This window comes from Balaenoptera acutorostrata, chromosome 4 (genome assembly GCF_949987535.1).
Source record: "Balaenoptera acutorostrata chromosome 4, mBalAcu1.1, whole genome shotgun sequence".
Lineage (NCBI taxonomy): Eukaryota > Metazoa > Chordata > Mammalia > Artiodactyla > Balaenopteridae > Balaenoptera > Balaenoptera acutorostrata.
This window is the reverse complement of record NC_080067.1, coordinates 22508061-22535674: the sequence shown is the minus strand read 5'-3', so window position 1 is coordinate 22535674 and position 27614 is coordinate 22508061. Positions and strand designations below refer to the sequence as shown.

General features: G+C 37.0%; 1 protein-coding gene across 2 annotated transcripts in view; it reads left to right on the top strand.

Annotated features, from left to right (window-relative positions):
• The window catches only part of STAG1 (STAG1 cohesin complex component), a 434186-nt gene that overhangs the window by 301654 nt on the left and 104918 nt on the right, over nt 1-27614 (top strand). For both annotated transcript variants that reach the window (XM_057545017.1, XM_057545018.1), the window contains exon 10: nt 8816-8939. In XM_057545017.1, the coding sequence (XP_057401000.1) occupies nt 8816-8939 (124 nt within the window). The remainder of the gene's footprint in view (nt 1-8815; nt 8940-27614) is intronic.

The following is a 27614-nucleotide window of genomic DNA, read 5'->3' as shown; positions in this document are numbered from 1 at the left end:
CTCTCTCTCTCATTTTTCCTTCCTCAATGTTTTTCATCTCTATTCTTTGGGTAATTTCTGTTTACCTATCTTCAGGTTCAGTGTTTTTTTTTTCTGTCAACTCAAATATGCTGCTGAGACCATATGGTGAGTTTTTTATTTCTGTTATTGTACTTTTCAGTTGGTCCTATTTTTATAGTTGCTGTTTCTTTATCATAATCCACTGTTGGTTGAGGCCTTGTCATGTTCTCATCTAGTTCTTTGAATATAGCATCTTTCAATATAATCTGATTATATTTATTGGATCTGCTTTAAGATCGTTGCTAAATTTAACAGCTGGGCCCACTCGGAGACAGTTTCTTTAGACTGTTTCAATATCCAAGTATAGGTATTACTTCCCTTTTTCTTTGTACATCATATAATCTTTTGTTAAAAACTGTGCATTTTACAAAATATATCTTAGCAAATTCGGATTCTGATTTTTTTTTCCCCTGAAGTTTATTGTATTGTTGGGGATTTTGTTTTTGAATAATTTACTTGGACTTAATCTGAGGAATTTATCTCTCCTGGACTGTAGCTTTAGACTAGCAGAACTCTGGTATTTCCCCATACATTTCTTACAGAGTTTGCTCTTTTTATTGAAATCTTCCCTGGGTGTTGGTATTTAGCATGTTGCTACCAATCAAGTCAGCTTCCTCAGCTTAAAACCGTGGTTTTCATGGGCATTCCCAATCCTGCTACCTCCACTACACCTGCTGCTCTGGGTTTTAGTGTGTTTGAAGGGGTTATGTCTATTCAAGAATGCCATAGATTTTTGCTGTTTTTGGCCCAAATTTCATCAGCTTTTTATGAGTAAATGCTTCTCAACTTTTTTGAATTTCTTTCCAGGAAACTAGAAAGATTGTTTTTGTATTTTGAGTTATTTGGGGGGATGGGAAGAAAGGTGTTTTCTCTTAGTATAGAATCGTAGGTTGACTTTTTTTTCAGTCTTTTAGAGGAATTGTTCCATTATCTCTGGTTTGGCTTGTTTCCAACTAGAACTGCTGTCATTCTTATCTTGTGTCCTTTGTAGTTAATTATCTTTTGCTCTGGTTGCATTTAAATTTTTTTGTTTTTGTAACTAGTTTAACCAATTTTGTCATGATGTTCTTCAGGGTTATTTTCTTCATTTTTCTTTTATTACCTCCAGGCTCTCCTCAAGCCTCTTGAACATATGTATTTTGTTGTAACTTTTAATGTTCTGTTTTACTAGTTTTATCATCTGTGTCATTTCTGATTTTGTTTGTTTTGATTACTTTTTCCCCTTATTATGGGTCATTTTCTTCTCTGAATGCCTGGCAATTTTTATTAGGTGCCAACCACTGTGGGTTTTGTTTTGATGTGTGCCAGACAATATATTCTTAAGATATTCATCCACTTTTCTCTGGGACATAATTAATGTTTGATCTTTTCAAGACTTTTTTTAAGGTTTGTTAAGTGGACCAGGGCAGCGTTTAGTCTAAGGTTAACTTTACCTAGATACTAAGATAAAACCATTCTTTGTACTTTTCTTGATGCCCTGTGAATTACAAGGTTTTCCTGCTCTGGCTCACTGGAACACAAAGTATTCCAAGCCCTATGTTTGCTCGAGAGATTGCCCTCTCTGCTCTTTCCATTCTTTCCCCAGCATTGGGTGGTTTGTTCACATGTACATGCTCTTTATACTCAGCTGAAGAGTTGATACGGTCTTTCTGCAGATTTCCAGAGCTCACTCTCTCTGTGCATCTCTGGTGCTGTGCCTTGTAAAATCTAGCCACCTTGTCCTCTAGAGTCCCAGCTCCTTTTCCTCAACTCAGGGAAATACCCAGGCTCTGTATAGGTTCCCCTGCCTATATACCACTGCCCTGCTCTGCCTGATATCCAGCATCTAAAAAATATTATGTATTTTATGCAGTTTTTTCAAGTGGAAGAAGCATAAATCCTGTCCATCGTGGCTCAGCCACGCAATTTTGAATGCAGAATCCATATCATTTTTTATGATTTTACCTCAATCTTCAACACCAAAATAACATAGCCTTTATTTCATTTTAGTGACCCACCCTTTCTGAGTCTTGCCAAAATTTTCAACCTATTATTCTCATAAAAGCAACTTTGTTAATTTCCTACTGTTACCTTATTGATTTTTTTATTTAATCAGACCTTGCATACTAATGTATCACTTTTGATACATTAAAATTTCAGTTCCTCTGGGCTTCCTTGGTGGCGCAGTGGTTAAGAATCTGCCTGCCAATGCAGGGAACACAGGTTTGAGCCCTGGGCCGGGAAGATCCCACATGCCGTGGAGCAACTAAGCCCGTGTGCCACAACTACTGAGCCTGAGCTCTGGAGCCCAGGAGGCACAATTACTGAAGCCCACGCACTTAGAGCCCACGCTCCACAACAAGAAAAGCCACCACAATGAGAAGCCTGCACACTGCAATGAAGAGTAGCCCCTGCTCGCTGCAACTAGAGAAAGCCCATGTGCAGCAACGAAGACCCAACGCAGCCAAAATAAACTAAATAAATAGATAAATTTATTTTAAAAAAATTTCAATTCCTCAAAAGAGGGTTGAAAATATAGGTGAGAGTATGACCTGCCTGCCAAAGTGATCAGCATGTCATGGATACCAACCATTGGTTTTTCCAGAAGTATCACTTAGTCCACTTTATTGATTAAGGGAAAATGTTACTGCATGTACATACTAGAAATAGAAGTGCTGTGGAGAGATGACACTTTCAGTTAATGCTTTTTCTCTCCTGCCGCCCCAACTTCAAAAATTAAATATTAATTACTTAAAATTAAGTTAAGATTAAATTAATTGTTAGATTTAACTACTAGTCCATAGGAAACACAGAAAATAGAAGAGCATTTTGTCTGACTGAATCCTTATGGTATCATTTTAGTCCAGAATGAGGGAAGTTGCATAGATCAAATGACCCAGTTTATTCAACAATTAAATGGCATATAATATGAACAAGTGGACTTAAAAACACAATTTTAAAATACCAGACATGAAAAATATATTAATGGATATATATTTAGTGAAGAAAATATGCTTTAGACTGTTGAAGGGACACTTAGTGAATTAGAATATAATATTGAGGAATTTACCTAGGCATAGAAGATAATAGAATGACATTTCTGAAAAATGGGGGATCGTTTGAGAGGCCTCTTAAGTCCTTTACATAGGATTTCAAACAAAGAGAGAAGTATTGGAAAGAAGTAGTAAAATGAGAGAACTGAAATTTTACAAAATTGATTAAAAAATGGAATGTTCAAATTGAAAAAATTAAGAGTGTTGAGCAGGTTAAGAAAAATGTTTCACATATAGACCTACTGTAGTCAAAGTACAAAACATCAAAGACCATGAGAAAGTCTTAAAATCAAAAAAGAAAGACTTATTTTAGTGATAGTAAAAGAATTTAAAAGTTTGGTTCTTATTATTAACAAATTTAATGAAAGAAGTGATAACAGAGGAAAGATTTCAACAATTTTGAGAAGATGAAACATGAATATTTTTTATATTCTCGTTGAGTCTTTCATCTTTTTATACAGTAGTGAAACATTTCAGAATCATGTTTTCAGAGCTATTCTTATATGATTTATTCTGAGTAAACTGTCATTCTATTATTTTAATCTTCTTACTTCCTAACATTTCACCCTTGACTTAACCTGTGGGTTAAGTTCATAGTTAGAATGTAAATATAAATTAAAGGTATTTTTCTTTGAAAGTTAATGTATCCTTGACATTCAGTTTTTAATGTTACGCCTAAATTTCTGTTAATAGTAGAATATTAAGGAGTAATGCATGATAGCAGATAGCTATGTCACCTGCTCTCTGGGAGACTCTTAGTGATAAAATGCCTTGTATATATTGTCAGTATTTTCTCTAATGGATAATGCAATGAAAGAGATGAAAAGTATTTTTAATTTCATAAACTTATTATGTTTCTGATGCACTTTAAATAATGCTGGTCATCCTGAAATAATTCAATGGAAGATTTGGATTTAGTAAGCAAACCAGGAGAGTTTCAGCTCTTTGGGTCTACAAAAACATTACTGCCTCTCAGAAGCCTTCCTTGACCCCTTCTGTTTCCCTCCATCATTTTACATGCTTCTGTGTTCCTTCTACTGCCCTTTGCTAACATTTAATACTCTATAAGGTAATAGTTATTTTAATCATCTTTCTGCAAGCTATCATCTCTATTCTCAAGTTCTTGTTCACAGTCTAATAAAGGATATAGTATGACTTTTCAGTAACTCCTTCAGCTATTCCTTTCTCCCTTAGGCTTTTTTTCCCCCAATCTCTAAGAGTTGTTCTATTTTGGAAAATGTAAATTTTTTTAGACAAACATTAGTGACAAAATTGGTTGAGTCATGAATTTATTGTGTTGTACAATTTAGATAGTGGCCCTTCTTAGCATTCGTAATTATTTCTTACTCTAGAGCTCTCATGAGATTTCTTGTGTAAGAGAGATAACTGTGTCAAAACATATATATTAACCAAGAATTAGTCTCTGAAATTTGTTTATCAGTCATTTTAATTTAGTCTTCTTCCTTACTGGGAAAGCATCTATAAGGGTAGTACACAAAACATTTAATTAATATTCAGTAGCAGAAAGCAATTTGAATTTCATTTACCAAGAAAGTAATTCAAAACAAAAACTTAAGTCCAGATATTAAATTAAAGGCATACTAACTGAAGATCAGTAAATTAGGTAAGTTTTCCATAGAAATGAACATAATTATTCTTTTATGCTTTAAAAAAGAGCTACAGCAAAGGATTAATTGCCCCAGAATTATTCTTTTCTAGTTTTTTTCTTTCTTTGAGTTTGCAAGTAAAGTGTATTCTGACTTCATTTTTAGTTGTTCATTTCAAGGCCCCAGTACTAGAACTATGAAAATTAGTTCATCGTGTGATTGTCTTTATACATTTCCTCTTGTCTTACTAACTTTTTTGCCCCCTACTTAATCTTTGCTTTGGAAACTTCCAAACACCTGCAGCTAAACGTTATCTTTCTAAATGGAGTGAGACCTTTGGAAATAAAGATTAAGGTGTTAAAAATAAATGTAACATAAAAATCAAAGACTGACGATCTCTAAAATATGAGAAAAATATCTGTATATCAAAAAATATATTGTAATCAAGCCAGGGAATACTTAGAAATATACTGCATTTTCATTTTGTACTTCATTTACTTAAATAGAATGTTAGTTCCTAGAAGGCAAGAAGAAAGCTATCTGTGGTAATAAGAGGATGTGCCATGAATCTTGGAGGACCTGAAAGTTTACTAGAGCTTGAAAGAATAATCATCGTAGGTAATCAGAGTGGAATGAGGGCACTGTGAGTGTAGAAAGCACCACAGACATGTAATCTGTGCAGTTGAGCTACTTGGACTAAAGAACTCATTCATAGACCAAACTAAAAGAAGATTGGTTATGGCTCAGTTGGTAAAGGCCTTTAATAGCAGTGAAACTAATAATATTGGTTATCTTTTGCCATATAACAACTTACCCCAAAACTTGGTACAGTATACGTTATCTCATCGTTACTATGGGTCAAGAATTTGGGAGTGGCCTAGCTAGGGGGTTCTGGCTTAAGTTCTCTCATCAGATTGCAATCAAGACTTTGGTTGAGGCTGCAGTCATTTGAAGGCTTGACTGTGGTTGGAGCATCTGCTTCTCGTATGGCTTACTCACATGGCTGGTGGAAGAAGACCTAGTTACTCACCACATTGAGTTCTCTATAAGGCGGCTAGAATGTCCTTAAGACATGGCAGTTGGCTTTCCTGAGAGAGATTGATCCAAGAGAGAGAACAAAGGAGAAGTCAGTGTGTCATTTTTGACCTAGCTTCAGATGCCAAAATTCATCATTTCCACTGAATTATATTTATTAGAAACAAGTTAATAAGTACACCCATATTCAAGAAAAGAAGCATGTGTCTCCACCAAAGGGAATAGTAACAGAAAATTTGTGGACATTTTAAGACCACCACAAAGAAATACTAATTTTACTGTATAGTCTGTAATTACATAATATAATTACATGTAGAGAATGATTAATAGGGTGGTATCAGCAAGCAAACTAGATTAGAGCTCCAAAACCCAAATAGGAGAAAAATCACCTTAGGGACTTTTAATAGTAGTAGAATGGGCTGTCTTACATACATAGTCAAATTCTAAGTCTAGAAAGGATATTTTAAAAATTTTAAGTTCAAGTGGGAGGCATCAGACTAGCATCTGAAGTAGACAAGGACTGGGATTCCAAGAAGGTAAGCTGTATCAAAATGTTGGCACTGCTTACAGAGAAGAGCTGTGTTCCAAGAACATGAGCTTTTGGCAGTCTAATAAGTGAGAGAAAAAGGTATTAGAGGTTAGGCTTAGACATAGAAATGGTTATGAAAAAAGATTTTGAGCAATATTTTCCTACTGAAATAAATCTAAGCCTTTATATTCTCTAGCCTTGGGAATCAGCCACCCATAATCTCAATACCAGAGGTAATGGTAATACCAATGGTAATGAATGGAAGAATGATTGAGCTATGTATTATGAGTTACTGTACTTAGTAGTCACTATAGTTTTAATCAAAATACCATACCTATTCATTGTGTCCTTAGGCTACTTCCCTGAGCTTGTGTAATAAAAAACTCAGCCTGGTTTTGTTTAATTTTTTTGATTGGTTTGTACAAGCGCATTTCAGCAGAGAATAAGTGTAATTGATCTTTGGGATTTGGGTATTTTGTGGTTATGTTTTGGTTTTCGAGGGGAGCTATTTTATTTTGTTCTATTTTTGCTGTTGTTATTTTTTTTTTTTAATTTGGACAGCCCAGTAGAAGACAAAGTATATGAACTTGTAGTTCTTAGAAGTGGAAATTTATATAAAATAGTAGAACAATACCAAGTGACAGGCAGGGATGAAAGCACTATATGGAGAAATTTGTTAATATCTAATTCAGGTGAAGACGTGTATTTCTTCTCACCCAGTAAATTTCACTTCTAAGTATAACAACAGTGTCTCACAGACTTCACTGACCATGTCCTACATCAAGTACACAGATGTTCCAAGAAAAAATACTTACTTGCTACCCCACGTGAAGCATTTTAGTATTTTCTATCCCAAATACTTTTTTTTCCCCCACTCAGTGTGTATAAATTGCAAAACCTGGTTTGTGAAAAAATCTAATTGGAGAGGATACCTATAAGATATAATGTATGTAAAGTTTCAAAATATATAAAACAATATATATGAAGTTAAAGCATAATAACTTTGTAATGTCTGAAATTTTTCATATTTAGAAAAAAAGAAACACCCTTGAACCATTCACATTCATTATTTTAAAGGTCAAGGAACATTCTTTCAGTTTTTAAGCTACTTTTTATATTGTATCATCTATGAATGTCTAGATTGATGACAGTTAAAAGATTATAATAATGAACATTGATGGAAGGTTTTAGTAGGTACCAGGCACAGTTCTAAGTATTTTATTGATACTTTTATTAAGTGAGTTCATTCTCACAGTAACTGTGAGGTCTAGGTTCAGTTATTATCCCTGTTTTACAGATGAGGAAATCTAAGAAAGAGGGAAATAACTTGCAGCTAGTAAATAACAGAATCAGGATTTGAACTCAGGATGTCTTGCTCCAAAGTCTGTATCATTAGCCTCTGTGCTATAGAATCTCTCCATGAGAAAAAGGTATAAACAACAACAAAAATGTAGGAAAACTAAAGACTGTAATTGATAGTATGGTTTTGAAAGAGAAAGTTTCTCACATTTTTATTCTTTAAGCAATGACATGGACTTAGAAGGAACTAAGATTTATTAGAGCAGAGAATTAAATATTAGAATACTAGCACTCATTTTATCACGAAAGAGAAACTAAGGAAAGCTTCTTGACAGATGATTGCCTTGTGTAAATTGGAGAATTAAAAATTATTCATGTATGGTAACTCAGAAACCTTTAAGATTGATCTACGAAAGAAAGTTAGGATTTATCTTAATTGTATAATATGGGGTTTTTTTAGCCAGAGTTATTAACCTGTTGAAAGATAAGGTAAAAATACTAACACTGTATTTGTTCATGGTTCACAGATTTTAGAGTAGAAGTAATTCCAGGAGGGTTGTAGTAGATGCTTATGGTGAGGTGAAAAGCTCTCTGGGCACAGAGCCAGAGACCTGACTTTTGGGGTTCGTTCTGCTACCACTTCATAGTGTGGTCACCAGGATTGTTCTGTTGTGACTAAATGTGAATTATTCTTCTTCCCTGTGCAGTTACTTCAAGGTCTTGGTTTTGTAAACTACTATACATTTTCAAATAATACAGGCTGCTACAATTTTGCCTCATAGATACTAATTTTTTGTTCATGAAAATTATTTTCTTTTAATTCTTTAGATGTGTACTAGCTTAGAAAGAGTCACGGTTATTTAGAGAAACACGTTTTGAGTTCTCCATTATTCTGTATTTGGATGTTGATACTCTGGTTCCTCAGAAGTTTTAACATGTTTATTGATCCCATAATAATTGTGAGGCTTTCAGAAAGCTCCAAATGTCATTTCCTAGTTCACTGAAAATAGAGCAGTTGAGTCAAAATAAGATGATTTCCAGAAGCATTTTTTTTTCAGTTTGGTATTGGTGGTTTTTATTTTATAGAAGCCATATAAAAAATAGAAGATACTCAAGTTGGAGACCTTTGAGAGTGCAGATATAAAAACAGTATTTGGATAATATTGATATCTATTGCTTGCTGAAAATGAGTATGAAGTACTTTCTAGCTTTGGATATTAATCAGAGGTTTGTCTCTTTTATTCCTTCTCTAGTGATGCTATTGCTGAGATTAGAGCCATTTGTATTGAAGAAATTGGAGTATGGATGAAAATGTATAGTGATGCCTTCCTAAATGACAGTTACCTAAAATATGTTGGCTGGACTCTTCATGACAGGGTAAGTTACTCTGTTCTCGGCTTTCATAGAAGATGTACTTGTCCTAATATTAATACTGGAAAGCTAGGAATTAAGATGGCATTGGTTGGTTTTTCTCAAGAGTTATAATAATATGGAAATTTAAGATGATACAGCTGAATACTGTTTACTTGTGGCCATGATGAAACTTGAGACATCAGCATATGTGTGAAAACCGTGTCTTACTTAGTTGTAGTGCTTTCTTTTTTTTTTTTTTAATTTATTTATTTATTTATTTATTTTTGGCTGTGTTGGGTCTTCGTTTCTGTGCGAGGGCTTTCTCTAGTTGCGGCGAGTGGGGGCCACTCTTCATCGCGGTGCGCGGGCCTCATTATCGCAGCCTCTCTTGTTGCGGAGCACAGGCTCCAGACGCGCAGGCTCAGTAGTTGTGGCTCACGGGCCCAGTTGCTCCGTGGCATGTGGAATCTTCCCAGACCAGGGCTCGAACCCGTGTCCCCTGCATTGGCAGGCAGATTCTCAACCACTGCGCCACCAGGGAAGCCCCTGTAATGCTTTCTTTTTTTTTTTTTTTTTTTTTTAATTTTATAGCTACTTTATTTATTTATTTATTTATTTTTGGCTGTGTTGGGTCTTCGGTTCGTGCGAGGGCTTTCTCTGGTTACGGCAAGTGGGGGCCACTCTTCATCGCGGTGCGGGGACCGCTCTTCATCGCGGTGCGCGGGCCTTTCACTATCGCGGCCCCTCCCGTTGCGGGGCACAGGCTCCAGACGCGCAGGCTCAGCAGCTGTGGCTCACGGGCCCAGCTGCTCCGTGGCATGTGGGATCTTCCCAGACCAGGGCTCGAACCCGTGTCCCCTGCATTAGCAGGCAGATTCTCAACCACTGCGCCACCAGAAAAGCCCCCCGTAATGCTTTCTTAAACCAAGGTTGACAACCTGGTACATCTAAATTTTAAGAGAATGTAGTATCTCAAGAAGCTAATTATAATCTTTTTACTAGTTTGGAATCAAAAGTGATTTCTTGTTTCTCTTAATATGTAGAAACTAAATAAGCTTTCTTATTTTGAATTCTCTAAGGTCATATCATAGTAGAATGTTTTAGCAGAGTTGAATAGATTTGTTGGATTCTAGAATATCTGGTCTTAAAATCTGTCTCTACTTCCACTCTCTTAGAAAAGGCTCTGACTTAAAAGGAATCTCACATTATTAAGTCCTGAGTATGTAATCCTTAAATAACCAAGGATAGGAATGATAAATTGCTGGAATTTTTATAGTGAATGACCTGACATTCTATAACTTGAATTGCCAGGTTTTCACACACAAAAAAGAAATCTTAACAATGATTTCTTTTGAAAGATGTTATATTCCATTATTCGAATTGTTAAAAGTATCATAACTATTGGAAGACATTTTATCTTTTTTTTTATATTATCTTTTAAAATGCAATTATATTCTTAGACTTTTACAGTAATTTTGGTAATAGTCTAAGACTTATTTTCTATATATTACCATTATTAGCCTGTGGAACATTTTTTACTTATTGATTGATTGATTGATTTTTTTAGAGAGCTCAGAGCAATTTATTTTTTTTATAGGTTTGGCATTTTTTTAAATTTTTTTTTTTTGATGTATAGTTGATTTACAGTGCTGTGCCAATCTCTGCTGTACAGTAAAGTGACTCAGTTATACACATATATACATTCTTTTTTTATATTTTCTATTATGGTTTATCACAGGATATTCAATATAGTTCCCTGTGTTATACCTTAGAACCTTGTTGTTTATGCATTCTAAATGTAATAGTTTGCATCTACCAATCCCAAACTCCCAGTCCATCCTTCTCCCTGCCCAACTTGAGTCTGTTTCTGTTTTGTAGATAGGTTCATTTGTGCCATATTTTAGATTCCACATGTAAGTGGTATCATATATTTGCTTTCTCTTTCTGACTTCACTTAGTATGGCACTCTCTAGTTGCATCCATGTTGCTGCAAATGGTATTATTTTGTTCTTTTTGTGGCTGAATAGTATTCCATTGTATATATTTACTACATCCTCTTTATCCATTTCTCTGTCGATGGACATTTAAGTTGTTTCCATGTTTTGGCTATTGTGAACAGTGCTGCTATGAACATAGGGGTGCATGTATCTTTTGAATTATAGTTGTCCAGATATATTCCCAGGAGGAGGATTGCTGGATCATGTGGTAAGTCTGTTTTTAGTTTTCTGAGTAACCTGCATACTGTTCTTCATAGTGGTTGTACCAGCTTCCATTCCCACCAACAGTGTAGGAGTTCCCTTTTCTCCACATCCTCTCCAGCATTTATTTGTAGACTTTTTAATGATGGCCATTCTGACTGGTGTGAGGTGGTACCTCAGTGTAGTTTTGATTTGCATTTGTCTAATAATTAGTGATGTTGAGCATCTTTTCATGTGCCTATTGGCCATCTGTATGTCTTCTTTGGAGAAATGTCTATTAAGGTCTTCTGCCCATTTTTCAGTTGGGTTATTTGTTTTTTTGTTGATGAGTTGCATGAGTTTTTTGTATATTTTGGAGATTGAGCCTTGTCTGTTGCATCATTTGCAAATATTTTCTCCCATTCCGTAGGTTGTCTTTCTTTTTTTTTTTTTTTTTATGGTTTCCTTTGCTGTGCAAAAGCTTGCAAGTTTGATTAGGTCCCATTTGTTTATTTTTGTTTTTATTTCTATTGCCTTGGGAGTCTGACCTAAGAAAACATTGGTACAATTTATGTCAGAGGATGTTTTGCCTATGCTCTCTTCTAGGAGTTTTATGGTATGTTGTCTTATGTTCAAGTCTTTAAGCCATTTTGAGTTTATTTTTGTGCATGGTGTGAGGGTGTGTTCTAACTTAATTGATTTACATCAGCTGTCCAACTTTCCCAGCACCATTTGCTGAAGAAACTGTCTTTTTCCCCTTGTATATTCTTACCTCCTTTGTCAAAGATTAATTGACCATAGGTGTGTGGTTTATTTCTGGGCTCTCTATTCTGTTCCATTGATCCGTATGCCTGTTTTTGTACCAGTACCACACTGTTTTGATTACTGTAGCTTTGTAGCATTGTCTGAAGTCTGGGGAGTTATGCCTTTGTTTTTTTCCCTCAGGATGGCTCTAGCACTTCTGGGTCTTTTATGGTTCCGTATAAATTTTTGGATTATTTGTTCTAGTTTTGTGAAAAATGTCATGGGTAATTTGATAAGGATGGCATTAAATCTGTAGAATGCTTTGGGTAGTATTGCCATTTTAACAATGTTAATTCTTCCAATTCAAAAGCATGGGATATCTTTCCATTTCTTTGAATCCTCTTTTATTTCCTTTATTAATGTTTTATAGTTCTCGGCATATAAGTCTTTCACCTCCTTGGTCAGGTTTATTCCTAGATTTTTTTTGGGGGGGTGCAATTTTAAAAGGTGTTTACATTCCCTTTCTGATATTTCGTTGTTAGTGTAAAGGAATGCAACTGATTTCTGAATGTTAATCTTCTATCCTGCTACTTTGCTGAATTTATTTGTTAGATCTAGTAGTTTTTGTGTGGAGTCCTTAGGGTTTTCTGTATATAGTATCATGTCATCTGCATATAGTGACAGTTTTACCTCTTCCCTTCCAATTTGGATACCTTTTATTTCTTTTTCTTGTCTGATTGCTGTGGCTAGGAATTCCAATACTATGTTGAAAAGAAATGGTGAGAGTGGGCATCCTTGTCTTGTTCCAGATTTTAGTGGGAAGGCTTTCAGCTTTTCATCCTTGATTATTATATTGGCTGTGGGTTTCTCATAAATGGCTTTAATTATGTTGAGATATGTTCCCTCTATTCCCACTTTGGTAAGAGTTTTTATCATGAGTGGAAGTTGAATTTTGTCAAATGCTTTTTCTGCATCTGTTGAGATGATCATATGGTTTTTGACTTTTCTTTTGTTAATGTGGTGTATTGCACTGATTGATTTGCATATGTTGAATCATCCTCGTGAACCTGGGATGAATCCCACTTGGTCATAGTGTATGATCTTTTTTATGTGTTGTTGGATTCTTTTTGCTAATATTTTGCTGAGGATTTTTGCATCTATATTCATCAAAGATATTGGCCTGTAATTTTCTTTTTTGGTGGTGTCTTTGTCTACTTTTGGTATCAGGGTGATGGTGGCTTCATAGAATGTCTTTGGGAGTGTTACCTCCTCTTCAGTCTTTTGGAAGGGTTTGAGAAGAATCAGTGTAAGTTCTTTGTATGTTTGGTAGAATTCACCTGTGAAGCCATCTGGTCCTGGACTTCTGTTTGTAGGAAGTATTTTTATTACAGATTCTATTTCACTTCTAGTGATTGATCTGTTCAAATTATCTATTTCTTATTGATTCAGTTTTGGTGGTCTGTATGTTTCTAGAAAGTTATCCATTTCTTCTAAGTTGTCAAATTTGTTAGCATATAATGGTTCATAGTATTCTCTTATGTTTTTTGTATTTCTGCGGTATCAGTTGAGATTTCTTCCTTTTCATTTCTCATTTTGTTTATTTGGGTTCTCTCTCTTTTCCTTCTTGGTGAGCCTGGCTAGAGGTTTGTCAATTTTGTTTACCCTTTCAAAGAACCAGCTCTTGGTTTTGTTGATTTTTTCCTTTTTTTTTTAATCTCTATTTTATTTATTTCCTCCCTGATCTTTATTATTTCCTTCCTTCTGCTGACTTTAGGTTTTGTTTGTTCTTCTTTTTCTAATTCTTTTAGGTGATAGGTTAGGTTGTTTACTTGAGATTTTTCTTGTTTTTTGATGAAGGCCTATATCACTATAAACTTCCCTCTAAGAACTGCTTTTGCTGTGTCCCATAGATTTTATATGGTTGTGTTTTCATTGTTGTTTGTCTCAAGGTATATTTTAATTTCCTTTTTGATTTCCTCATTGACCCATTGGTTTTTTAGTAGCATGTTATTCAGTCTCCAGCTAATTGTTCTTTTCTCGTTTCTTTTCCTGTGGTTGATTTCTAATTTCATGACATTGTGGTCAGAGAAGATGCTTAAAATAATTTCTGTGCTCTTAAATTTGTTGAGGTTAGTTTTGTGCCCTAGGATGTGGTCAGCCCTAGAGAATGTTCTATGTGCACTCAAAAAGAATGTATATTCTGTTTTTTGTGGGGTGTTGTTGTTGTTGTTGTTTTTGGATGTAGTATCCTGAAACTATCAATTAAGTCTAACTGTTGTATCATTTAGGACCTCTGTTACCTTGTTTATTCTCTGTCTGGAAGACCTGTCCATTGATGTGAGTGGGGTGTTAAAGTCTCCTACTATTGTATTCCCATCAATTTCTCCCTTTATGTCTGTTAGTATTTGTTTTATGTATCGGGGGTGCTATATTAGGTGCATATCCTATATTAGATACATATATGTTGATAAGTATAAAATCATCTTCGTGTATTGATTATTTTATCATTATGTAGTGTCCTTCTTTATCTTTCTTTATAACCTTTGCTTTAAAGTCTATTTTGTCTGATATGAGTATTGCAACTCCTGCTTTCTTGTCATTTCCGTTTGCATGAAATATCTTTTACCTTCCCCTCTTTTTCAATCTATGTGTATCCTTAGCCCTAAGGTGAGTCTCTTGTAGGCAGCATATTGTAGACTCTTGTTTTTTCTATCCAGTCTGCCACTCTATGTCTTTTGATTGGAGCATTCAGTCCATTGACAGTTAAGGTGATTACTGATATGTATATATTTATTGCCTTTAAAACCTTGTTTTCCAGTTGATTCTTTGTTTCTTCTTTGTTCCTTTCTTTTTCTGTTTTTCTTTTTGTGGTTTCATGATTTCCTTTTATTTTATGCTTAGGTTTTTGTGAATTTATTGTATGTTTTTCATTTGTGGTTGCCCTGTTTTTCAAGTATGTTAACCCCTTCCTATATATGCTTGCTTTAGACTGGTAGTCATATAGGCTCAAACACATTTTAAAAAAAGAAAAAGAATCTGCATTTCCTTACTCTCCTTCCCCACATTTTATGATTTTCATGTCCCTTTTTACATCTTCATGTTTATCCCTTTGCTGTTCCTTGTGTTTATCATTGCTTTCACAAATAAGGTTGTTGTTTTTTTTTTCTTTTTGATCTGTATACTGGCTAATTTAAGTGATTTACTTTCCACTTGTGATTTCCTCCTTCCTATTTCTTCTTGCTGCTTCTTTTCTATTTAGAGATGACCTTTCAATATTTCTTTCAGGATAAGTTTAGTATTGCTGTTTTCTTTCAATTTTTGCTTGTCTGAGAAATTCTTTATTTCTCCTCCTATTCTACATGATAATCTTGCTGAGTAGAGTATTCTAGGTTGCAGATTTTTCTCTTTCAAGACTTTGAATATATTTTGTATGCCCTTCTGGCCTGCAGTGTTTCTGTAGAGAAATCAGCTGATAGTCTTATGGGGGTTCCCTTGTAAAGAACTCTTGGTTTTTCTCTTGCTGCCTTTAGAATCCTCTCTTTATCTTTAACTTCTGCCATTTTTATTATAATATGTCTTGGTGTAGGTCTGTTTGGCTTCATCTTCTTTGGGACCCTCTGTGCTTCCTGTATCTGGATATCTGTTTCCTTTTTTTAGTTTGGGAAATTTTCAGCCATAATTTCTTCAAATACATCTTCAATCCCCTTTTCTCTTTCTTCTCCTTCTGGAATCCCTATTATGCATAGATTGGCCTGCTTTATATTATCCCATAGGTCTCTTATATTGCTTTCATTTTTTTTTTTCATTTGGCTTTCTGTCTTCTGTTTTGATTGGGTAATTTCCATTAGTCTATCTTCCAGGTCACTTATTCTTTCTTCTGCATTATTCATTCTGCTGTTCATTGACTTGAGCTCAGCTTTCGTCTCAGCAAATGAATTTTCTAACTTTTCTTGGCTCCTCCTTGTAGTTTCAAGTTTCTTTTTACAGTAATCTGCCTTTCTGTTGATAGCCTTTCTTAATTCCTTCAGTATTTTCATTACCTCCTTTTTTAACTCTGTGTCTATTAGACTGAGGAGGTCTTTTTCATTGTTCCTGCAGGGGAATTTTTTTGGTCTTTTAACTGAGAGTGGTTCCTCTGCTTTTTCATTTTGCTTCTATTTCTCTTACTCTGTGAGTTCAGGAGAAACAATTATCTACTGTGGTCTTGGAGGGCTATTTATAAGCAGGAGAATCCCTGTGTAGCTTGTGTGGGTTCAGTATTTTTTTGACATGAGTGCTGTTTTTGGTTTGGATGCTTGCTGTCTTTTTCTTAGCGTGTGCTGGCTGTTATCCCCTTGATCGGGTTGTGCAGGTGCATGCTCCCAGGGAGGCGGGGGCAACAGTTGGCTCCTGGTCGCAGGTTTCTCCGCAATGGCAGCAGCATGTTATGTGTCCCTCGGGAAGTTGGCCCTAGATCTTGGGACCCTAGGCGGCAGCGGTGTGTTGCACACCCCGTGGAGGTGGGGGCAGTGGTTGGCACCAGGTTGCAGAGCCCTCATCAGCAGTGGTTGGCTGTGTACACTCCTGGGGAAGTTGGTCCCAGTTCATGGGACCCTCTGCAGTGGTGGGCCAAGCTGGCTCCTGGGAAGGTGAGGGCAGTGATCTGCACCCCTGCTCACAGGATCCTTGGCAGTGGCAGCAGCAATGGCAGCGTTCCGCACCTGCCTCTGGAGTCCAAGATGTCAGCCATGGCTCACGCCCGCCCCTGGAGCTCATATAGGCAGTGCCGTGCTGCCTGTGAGCATGCAGAGAAAGAAGCTCCTATGGTGGGCCCACCCCTCTCCTCTCATGCCCCCCAACAATGGTCCCTTGCCTCTGGTGGGCCCAGGCTTCTTCCCAGACTCCCTCAGTTGTGGTGCCCTGTACCCTAACCCCCTCAGGCTGTGTTCACACAGCCAACCCCAGTCCTCTCCCCGGGGTCTGACCTCCAAAGCCCAAGCCTCAGTACCCAGCCCCGACCTGCCCCAGCGGGCAAGCGGACAAGCGTCTCAGGCTGGGGAGTGCCGGTCAGCATCGACCTGTACAGGTCTGTCTCTGCTTTGCCCTCCACACACCTGTTGCTGTGCTCTCCTCCAAGGCTCTGAAGCTACCCCTCTGTCCCCGCCAATGGACAGAGGGACTGAAGGGACTTCCCAGTGTGCGGAAACCTTTCCTTTTTCACAGCTCCCTCCCAGAGGTGCAGGTCCATTCCCGATTCCTTTCTGTCTCTTTTTCTTTTGCCCTGCCCAGTTACATGGAGATTTTCTTGCCCTTTTGGAAGTCTGAAGTCTTCCGCCAGCATTCAGTAGACGTTCTGTGAGAGTCATTCCACACGTAGATGTATTTTTGATGTATCTGTGGGGAGAAGGTGAGCTCTACGTCCTACTCCTCCGCCATGTTGATCCAGTTCCCCGAGCATTTATTTTTTAAATAGTAGTGTGCTAAGTATTATCAAAGAAAACCACAAAATTACATAAATTATAATGACTGTTCCCAAGGGAATTTTATAGGCCATTTTTGCTATAAAAGAGAGTTCAGGGTGTAGGGAGATCATCATAAGTTGGTTGGTCAGTTTCAGTGACTAATTTTTAATTGAGGATTAAAAGGGATTCTTATTTCCCACCTCATTTGAAGGAAAATCCAGTTAGTATGTACATAGTGAATTTTTTCCTGAATATTTATTTTCCCTAGCAATTCAGATTCTTTTGTCTATAGTAATAAATCCCAAACTCGATTTTGTTTTCTTTTTCCAATCCTCATGTGGTACTGGGGACCTTTACATCTAAGCCTCATCTCAGATGCATCCAGTTACATTTTACTGGTGTGAGAGATATTAGAATTACACCTTGTGCCCTCGTGCAGGCATATCCACACTACTAAATCCAAGCAGACAAGCTTTTTAGTAGGAATAGGTTTAAAGTCTTTCATTTTTATGCCCTACTACTACCATACCAGTTTTCCTCCTCTCCTCACCTCCCTAATAGAGTATTCTACTGAATTTCAATAACAGTAACAATTACCAGTTTTAACAGAACTTATGTATGTCCACAAATTCTGGGGAAAACACCGATTTGATGTGGCTTATCAAAAAATAAACAAACATCAATTTAAAACAAATCGCTAAACTGTGTGTGTCTGTAGAAATCCTCTGTTCAGATAAAGGAAGAGGTAGGTTTCTCTTATACATTGTTGATAAAATGATTTAAGGAGTAGTGTTTTCGATAGGATGATTTTATAAACCTCTCCTGTGATCTCCAATTGCTTAACTTAGAAAAGAGTGTATTAAATATTTATTTCTAAGCTTTCCTTTTTGTCATTCCCTTTCTGATCACCTTGTACTTTTTTACTCTGAAGACTAAAGTAATTTCCTTTCTCTCCTTTTAATCATCTGGTTCAAAGTGTTCATTGTATAGGCTGTAGCCTCTGTCTTCAGACTCATCCTGTGCATTTTCAAATGGGCTGATAAAATTTCTTCTCATTTTTTAAAAAATTACATTTTAATTATCAATTGCATTTTTCCATTTTTGTTGAGATATAATTGACATTAAACATTGTGTTAGTTTAAAGTATGTAACATAATGATTTGATATTCTTTCTGTCTTGATTTTAGAATATTAGAGGTTATAACCTAGTCTACCCTCCTATAAATAAGACAAACATTTTTCATACTGCCAATTTGTGTAAGTTCTAAAGTATTAAATTTTGGTCATTAGAAAGACAGACAGCTGTTAGCTCTAACAGCTAAAGGAGTTATTAGAAATTCAGTTTATCTTTCTGTTGACCAAAACTTACTTCTAAATTCCTACCCACTGGTTTTAGTTCTGACATTGAGGGTGACACAGAATAGGTCTAATTTAAATACAGCTTTAGTAATCTCTGTGCTCTGCACTAAGTATCTTACTCTCTTTTTGTATTTATGCTCATGACACTAGATTACCTTTCTTTGTCCTTTCCAGTTTGTAAATATGACTGTACTGTTTTTTGATTTTAGCTTATGTGTACAGTTCTTCTACTTTCTTGCAAATGCTTGATTGCTTATATCAAAATCTCTGAGTGCTTGGGTGGGATTTATTTTCAGTTAGTCCATTTCATTTCCTCATCTTTGTGTTCACTCATCCCATATTCTGTTTCTCTTAAGTTTACCAAAAACCTTTTAGCTCTGTATATGTCAAGCAAATGACATCTGTTGCCTTTGCCCACTGCATACTGATCACCAAGGAAAACACAACACAGTCAAGCATTGGATGGAACAATGCTTTACTCACATGGAGAAGGGACAGAGCAAGATTAGCTTCAGTAGTGTCAGTCCCCCATGGTCCAGCAGTCAACACAGAGCAGTTGCCCTGCATGCACCCCTCTTGTGCCACAGAACTAAGGATCCTATTCTGTCCTCTCAGGGGACAGATTTAATAGTGGGGTTGGCCAGGTGCCATATGATGCACACACTTAAGCAGAACAAAAGAAGACACATTGAGTCTAAAACGGGAATGATATTCCCACACAAAGTGATAAACCCAGCACAGTCCATGAAGACTCTTATCACTTGATAAGGAAGTATTCCAGACCCAAGGCCTCTTCCTGTGCAGCCAAGTGTGGGTCAAAACACTTTGTACAGGAGACTGCCTTTCCCAACAGTCTACCCCTCACCCCTGCTCGACCACTGACATGGTAGATAAAGCATGTCAAATCACCCACCCCAAACTTGAAGGCGGAATTGGGTTCACCAGGGTCCCAGAACAATCTGTTTGGATGTGGAGTGCTCATAGAGCCTCCCTGTCATTAGGAAACAGCACTTTACCAGGCCTGTTAGGAGAGCCAGACCCAGGAAGACAGTCAAGCCTCCCTAGAGGGTGGTCTTCAACGTGGATTAAGCCAGCTAAAGAGGTCAAATTGTGAGTTTGGGGAGACTGCGCATGTACAGCTGATAACCATCTCTCCTGAGCATGGATGTTCATCAGCTCAGTTTTCAACTTCCCCAAATTGTTGACATATACACAGTAAGAAATGCTGACAATAACACAAACACCACCTTGTTCTGCCAGGAGGTAATTGAGGGCTATTTAGTTATCCATCACCACCATGACTAGTGAGTTCAGTGAGTCTCATTGGCTTGGATGGCTTGGGCAGTAGTGTTAGCTATTTCTGCCATGGTTGGGGACAGGCTGTACACCATTTTTTTCTAGGGCCTGCATACCTATTCCCAGTATTAGAATTTGGATAGCAGAATGAAACCAGTGGTTAGTTTGTTTTCCCAGGAGGATACTGTGAGCCACTTTGTAGTACGTCAGCAGAAGGGGTCCTTTTCAGCCCTCTCTGCAGTTGCTGACATGGACAGTCAGCCTTAGAACTCTGAGGCAGCAATCCTTCCCCTGGAGGCAGACATTCTATTGCCCATTGGGGTCCACAGAGAAATACATAACCCAGAGGGGTGCAGGGGACACATGTCAGGGATTTTGTTCTGATAATGCTGGCTAGTCCAGTTATATACAGACTTGGCTTGCTTTTACCATGTGGTTGCAGGGAGAAAAAAATTACATACTGGGCATCCAAGTCCAAAATGTTAGTGTAGATCAGTAATAAGCATTCTTGTACAGGGGTTTTTTTCTGTCACATCATAGGAAATATTAAAGTAAGGGACTCCAGAGCATGCCTGCATCTGGGCCTGTATCAAAGGAGTGACCCAGCTATTTGACCCATTGACAACTTGAAGTTCTGAGCAGTTTTGTGTCAGCCAGGCCATTACAGTGGGAATGCGGAACGAGAAGGAATTCATTCTGTGATGACAAATCCCAGCATTGTTTAAGTTTGCCTCCTCTGACTATGGCTGTTGTTGTAACAGGCACAGCAGATGATTCTGTAAGAATGAGAAGAGGAAAGATTAATGTTTCTACTCCTCTCCCACTTCATGAATCTTCTCAGGCCAGAGCTACTCTGGTCTACTGCTTGTGATACTAGCTGCCCTGGTATTGCAACTCAAGCCTGATGTTACCTCCTCTGTGGGCACCCAGTGCCTTTGTGGCTTGGCACAAACTTTTTGGCCTCAGTTGGCCAGTCTAGGGAAGGACTGCACAAACTTGACATGTCTGTTAACGTCACCCACCTGATTGAAAGGGTCAGTGTGCCCAGCACTACTAGAAGGACCCTAGCTAGCACCCTGATACTCCTTGATTTCATCTCCCACCTTTGTGGTATCCCATAGGAGGGAGGTTCCCCAAGGTAAGTATCACATCCAGACTAGAGTCAAGGGGCCCTGTCTGGGGTACAGTGGTAGGCAGAACTGCAGATCACCCCAAAGACGTACACTCCAATGGGAAAAAAGAAGAAGAAAGAATGACATGTTGAGATTGTGATTTTGCAGGCACAGCCTAAGCACATGGCTGCCTAGGCCACTTCCACCACAACCAAACTCAGTATTTCCCAATGTGTGTTGCAGTGCCTGTTTTCCTTGCACTGGAGTGTTTAGTAGCCATAGTCCCTGAGAGTGTGCCCATTGTTGTCTTGCTTGGGCAGTGAAGGATGTTCCTTGGTCAGAGTGAAGTCCCATGGGGTATCCAAAAATATGACATAAGTTTTATTCAAGGATAGCTATGGTAGTTTCAGCATCCACATGCCAGACTGGAGTAGCTATACAATAGCCTGACTAGGTGTTATGGTAGTGAGGCATCATCTTTGCCTGTGGCTGGTGGTCAGGGGTTTGATGTGAACAATCTGCCAGATCCAGGCGAGTCCCAGTCCTTGGTTAATATGTCCCAGTTCTTCTCTCTGGATGATTTGAGTATACTGACAAGAATCACAAGATTGTACTACATCCTTAGACTTCTGGGTTATCTCTTGGGCTCTGGCCCATTTTTGCATCTGAAGTGGACTCCTTTTTCCATAGATGTACCCACCAGGCAATTGTTGCAGCCCACGGGGCACAAACTTGATTGACACGAGTTCCATTTATGTTTTTATTTTAAAAGTTCCTTTGCAAACACAAGCATGTGGTCCTTCACAAAAACATGCTACTAAAAAAAGAACAAAAAAAGTCAATGAAGAAATTAAAGAGGAAATCAGAAAATACCTCAAGACAAATGAAAATAAAAATACAACTTGCTAAAATCTATGGGATGCAGAAATGCAGCTGTCAGAGGGAAGTTTATAGTGATACAGGCCTACAAGAAACAAGAAAAATCTCAAATAAACAACCTAACCTACCATCTGAAGGAGTTAGAACAAAGCCCAAAGTCAGCAGGAGGAAGGAAATAATAAAGATCAGAGAGGAAATATAAAAATAGAGACCCCCCCCAAAAAAGACAATAGAAAAGATCAATGATATCAAGAGCTAGTTTTTTGCAAGCATAAACAAAATTGATAAGCCTTTAGCTAGGCTCGCTAAGAAAAAAAGAGAACCCAGATAAACAAAATAAGAAAAGAAAGAGAAGAAATTACAACCGATATTACAGAGATACAAAAACCTCATAAGAGAATATTATGAACGGTTATATGCCAACAAATTGGAAACCTAGAAAAAAATGAGTAAATTTCTAGAAATGTACACTTTTCCAAGACTGAATCTGGAAGAAATAATCTGAGCAGACCAGTCACTAGTAGTGAAATTGAATTAGTAATCAAAAAAACTCCCAGCAAATAAAAGTCCAAGACCTCATGGCTTCACAGAGGAATTCTACCAAACATGTAAAGAAGAGCTACTATCTATCCTCAAACTATTCCAAAAAATTTAAGAACACTTCCGAATTCATTCCACGAGGCCACCATTACCCTGATACCAAAACCAGATGAAGATATTACCAAAAAAAAGAAAATTACAGACCAATATCTCTGATGAATATACATGCAGAAATTCTCAACAAAATATTAGCAAACCTAATTCAACAATATATAAAAAGGATCATACACCATGATCAGCTGGGATTTACTATAGGGATACAAGGATGGTTTAAAATCCACAGATCAGTCAATGTAATACACCACATTAGCAAAATGGAGACTACAACCACATCATCATTTCAATAGACATAGAAAAGGCATTTGACAAATTTCAACACCTGTTCATGATAAACACTCTAATCAAAGTTGATATCAAGGAAGCATATGTAAACATAATAAAGGCCATTTATGACAAACCCACAGCCGCCATCATGCTCGACGGTGAAAAGCTGAAAGCGTTTCCTTTAAAATCAGAAACAAGACAAGAATGCTCACTCTTGCCACTTCCACTTAACATAGTATTGGAAGTCCTAGCCATGGCAATCAGAGAAGAAAAAGAAATAAAAGACATCTAAATTGGAAAGGAAGAAGTAAAACTGTCACTGTTTGCAGATAACATGATACTATATATAGAAAACCCTAAAAGTCCACCATTATACTATTAGAACTAATAAATGAATTAAATAAAGTTGCAGGACACAAGATTAATATACAGGAATCTGTTGCTTTTCTATATACTAGTAATGAACTATCAGAAAGAGAAAGCAAAAAAACAATCCCATTTAAAATTGCATCAAATGGAACAGAGTAGGAAGTCCAGAGATAAACCCATGCACCTGTGGTCACCTAATCTATGACAAAGGAGGCAAGGATATACAATGGAGAAAAGACAATCTCTTCGATAAGTGGTGCTGGGAAAACTGGACAGCTACATGTAAACGAATGAAATTAGATACTATAAATCTCTTAGAGGAGAACAGGCAGAACACTCTTTGACATAAATCACAGCAACATCTTTTTCGATCCACCTCCTAGAGTAATGAAAATAAAAACAAAAATAAACAAATGGGACCTAATTAAACTTAAAAGCTTTTGCACAGCAAAGGCTGTGCAAAACCATAAACAAGATGAAAAGACAACCCTCAGAATGGGAGAAAATATTTGCAAACAAAACAACCGACAAGGGATTAATCTCCAAAATATACAAACAGCTCATGCAGCTCAATATCCAAAAAACAAACAACCCAGTCACAAAATGGAAGGAAGATGTAAATAGACATTTCTCCAAAGAAAACATACAGAGGGCTAAAAAGCATATGAAAAGATAGTCAAAATCACTAATAGAGAAATGCAATCAAAACTACAGTGAGGTATCACCTCACACTGGTCAGAATGTCCATCATCAAAAAATCTACAAACAATAAATTCTGGAGAGGGAGAAAAGGGAACCCTCCTACACTGTTGGTGGGAATGTAAACTGGTACATCCACTGTGGAGAACAGTATGAAGGTTCCTTAAAAAACTAAAAATAGAGCTACCATATGATCCAGCAATCCCACTCCTGGGCATATATCCAGAGAAAACCATAATTTGAAAAGATACATGCACCCCAGTGTTCACTGCAGCACTATTTACAGTAATCAGGACATGGAAGCAACCTAAATATCCATCGACAGAGGAATGGATAAAGAAGATGTGGTACATATATACAATGGAATATTACTCAGCCATAAAAAAGAACAAAATAATGCCATTTGCAGCAACATAGATGGACCTAGAGATTGCCATACTGAGTGAAGTAAGTCAGACAGAGAAAGACAAGTATCATATGATATCATTTATATGTGGACTCTAAAAAAGGGTACAAATGAGCTTACCTACAAAACAGAAATAGAGTTACAGATGTAGAAAATAAACTTATGGTTACCAGGGGGTAAGGGGGGGGAGAGATAAATTGGAAGACTGGGATTGACATATACACACTACTATATATAAAATAGATAACTAATAATGACCTACTGTATAGTACAGGGAACTATACTCAATACTCTATAACGGACTATATGAGAAAAGAATCTAAAAAAAGAGTGGATATATGTTCATGTATAACATTCACTTTGTTCTACACCTGAAACTAACACAACATTGTAAAATCAACTGTACTCGAATAAAAACTTTTTAAAATTGCATCAAAAAGAATAAGATACCTAGGAATAAGCTTAAGCAAGATGGAAGACCTATACTCTGAAAACTATAAAACATTGATGAAGATAACTGAAGATGATACAAAAAAATGAAAAGATATCCCTTGTTCTTGGATTGGAAAAATTAATATTGTTTAAATGGCTATACTACCCAAAACAATCTTCAGATTTCAGTCCCTATCAAAATACCCATGACATTTATCACATAACTAGAACAAATAATCCTAAAACATATATGGAATCACAGAAGACCCTGAATAGCCAAAGCAATCTTTAGAAAAAAGAACAAAGCTGGAGGTATCATGCCTCCTGACTTCAGACTACACTACAAAGCTACAGTAATCAAAACAGTATGGTACTAGCACAAAACCAGACACATAGATCAATGGAACAGAATAGAGAGCCCAAAAATAAGCCCATGCACATATAGTCAATCTACAACAAAGGAGACAAGACTATACAATGGAGAAGATACAGTCTCTTCAATAAGTGGTTTGGGAAAACTGGACAGCTACATGTAAAAGAATGAAATTAGAACATTTTTTCACACCATATACAAAAATAAACTCAAAATGGATTAAAGACCCAAATGTAAGACCTGAAACCATAAAACTCCTAGACGAAAACACAGGCAGGCAGGACACTCTTTGACATAAATTGTAGCAGTATTTTTTTGGATCTGTCTCCTAAGGCAAAGGAAACAAAAGCAAAAATAAACAAATGGGACCTAATTAAACTTAAAAGCTTTTGCAAATCTTTTAAGCAAAGGAAACCATCAACAGAATGAAAAGACAACCTACTGAATGGGAGAAAATATTTGCAAATGATATGGCAGATAAGGGGTTAATATCCAAAATATATAAACAGCTCATACAACTCAATATCAAAAAACCAAACAACCTGATTTTAAAATGGGCAGAAGAGCATGGGCAGACTATCTTTTCATGTGCTTTTTAGCCCTCTGTATGTTTTCTTTGGAGAAATGTCTATTTACATCTTCCACCCATTTTGTGACTGGGTTGTTTGTTTTTTGGATATTGAGCTGCATGAGCTGTTTGTATGCATTTTTCCAAAGAAGGCATACAGATGGCAAACAAGCACATGAAAGGATGCTCAACATTGCTAATCACCATAGAAATGCAAATCAAAACCACAGTGAGATATCACCTCACGCCTGTCAAAATGGATGTCATCAAAAATACCACAAGTAGCAAATGTTGTCAAGGATGTGGAGAAAATGAAACCCTTATATACTGTTGGTGGGAATGTAAATTGGTACAGTCACTATGAAAAACGGTATGAAGGTTTCTCAAAAAACTAAAAATAGAACTACCATGTGATGTAGCAATTCTACTCCTAGTTTTATGTCAAAAGAAAATGAAAACACTAATTTGAAAAGATATGTGCATTCCAGTGTTCGTAACAGCATTATCTACAATAGCCAAGATATGGAAGAAACCTAAGTGTTCATCAACAGATGAATGGATACAGAAGATTTGGTATATATACATTGTATGTGTGTGTATATATACATATATACACACACACACATACATACATACATACAATGGAAGATGACTCAACCATATAATAGAATGACATTTTGCCATTTGCAACAACACAGATGGACCTGGAGGGTATTATGCTTAGTGAAATAAGTCAGACAGAGAAAGACAAATTCTGCATTTTCACCTTATATGTTATATCTAAAAAATGAAATGAATGAATATAACAAAACAAACAGACTTACAGATATAGGGAACAAACTAGTGGTTACCTGTGGGGAGGTCCAGGATAGGGGTAGGGATTAAGAGGTACAAACTACTATGTATAAAATAAATAAGTTATAAGGATGTACTGTACAACATAGGAAATAGAGCCAGTATCTTATAACTTTAAATGGTGGATAAATCTATAAAATGCTGAATCAGTATATTGTACACCTGAAAGTAGTAATTATAAACCAATTTTACTTCAATAAAAATTTAAAAATAAAGAAAAGGTCCTTTGTCATGAGTCTCTACATAAGTGACATATGTTTTTTTCTTCCCAGGGAGCAAGCTGCTGCCATAGTTCTTTTCCCCATATGGGGGATCCATTAATAGTCCAGTCTTTTAGTTGCCACTTGCCTGACCAGATGGCTAAGTCATTGGCAACAGCCCATTTGTTGGTGAAAAATGTATCAAGGAATGGTAGAAGAGGTGGCCTGCACTGCCATTACCACAGTGCAGAGCTTGACCTATTGGAATGCCCACACCTGATAGTCAAAAGATGGCCATTTACTGGTTCAGATGGTAGCTGCAACCCAGCAGACCTCATCTGCCTTTAGTTTCACAGAGCTGTCAGTAAACCATGCCATAATGCCATCTTTGAATCTTGGGCCTTAGGAATTGCACCTGCTGTACCTAGGGCGTGGACTTTATCTGGATTATAGTCACGTTGGTACTAATCATTCTGTCAGTGACTAAGTACAGCACTGTAGCCACCATGACATTAGCATTGTAGCCGTGTCGTTAATATAAGGGATGACTAAAATTTCTGTAGCACTTGAGCTTATTGAAGATCAAGCCCTGCCCTCTGGTAGCATATTACAGAAGAATTTAGGTATCCCTGCAGGAGTACAGTAAAAGTATATTGTAGGCTGTTCGGTGTGAACAAAAATTGGTCGTGACCTCATTCTGCAGAGGGATCAAGTAAAAGGCATTAGCCAGATCAGTCAACAGCATACTTGTTTTCCATATGGGTTGCACTGTCTCAATGATGGTGATAATATCAGAAACTGCTAGGGCAAAAGCTGAAACTTCTACATTTATCCTTTGGTAATCTGTCAACCTCCAAACTCTGGA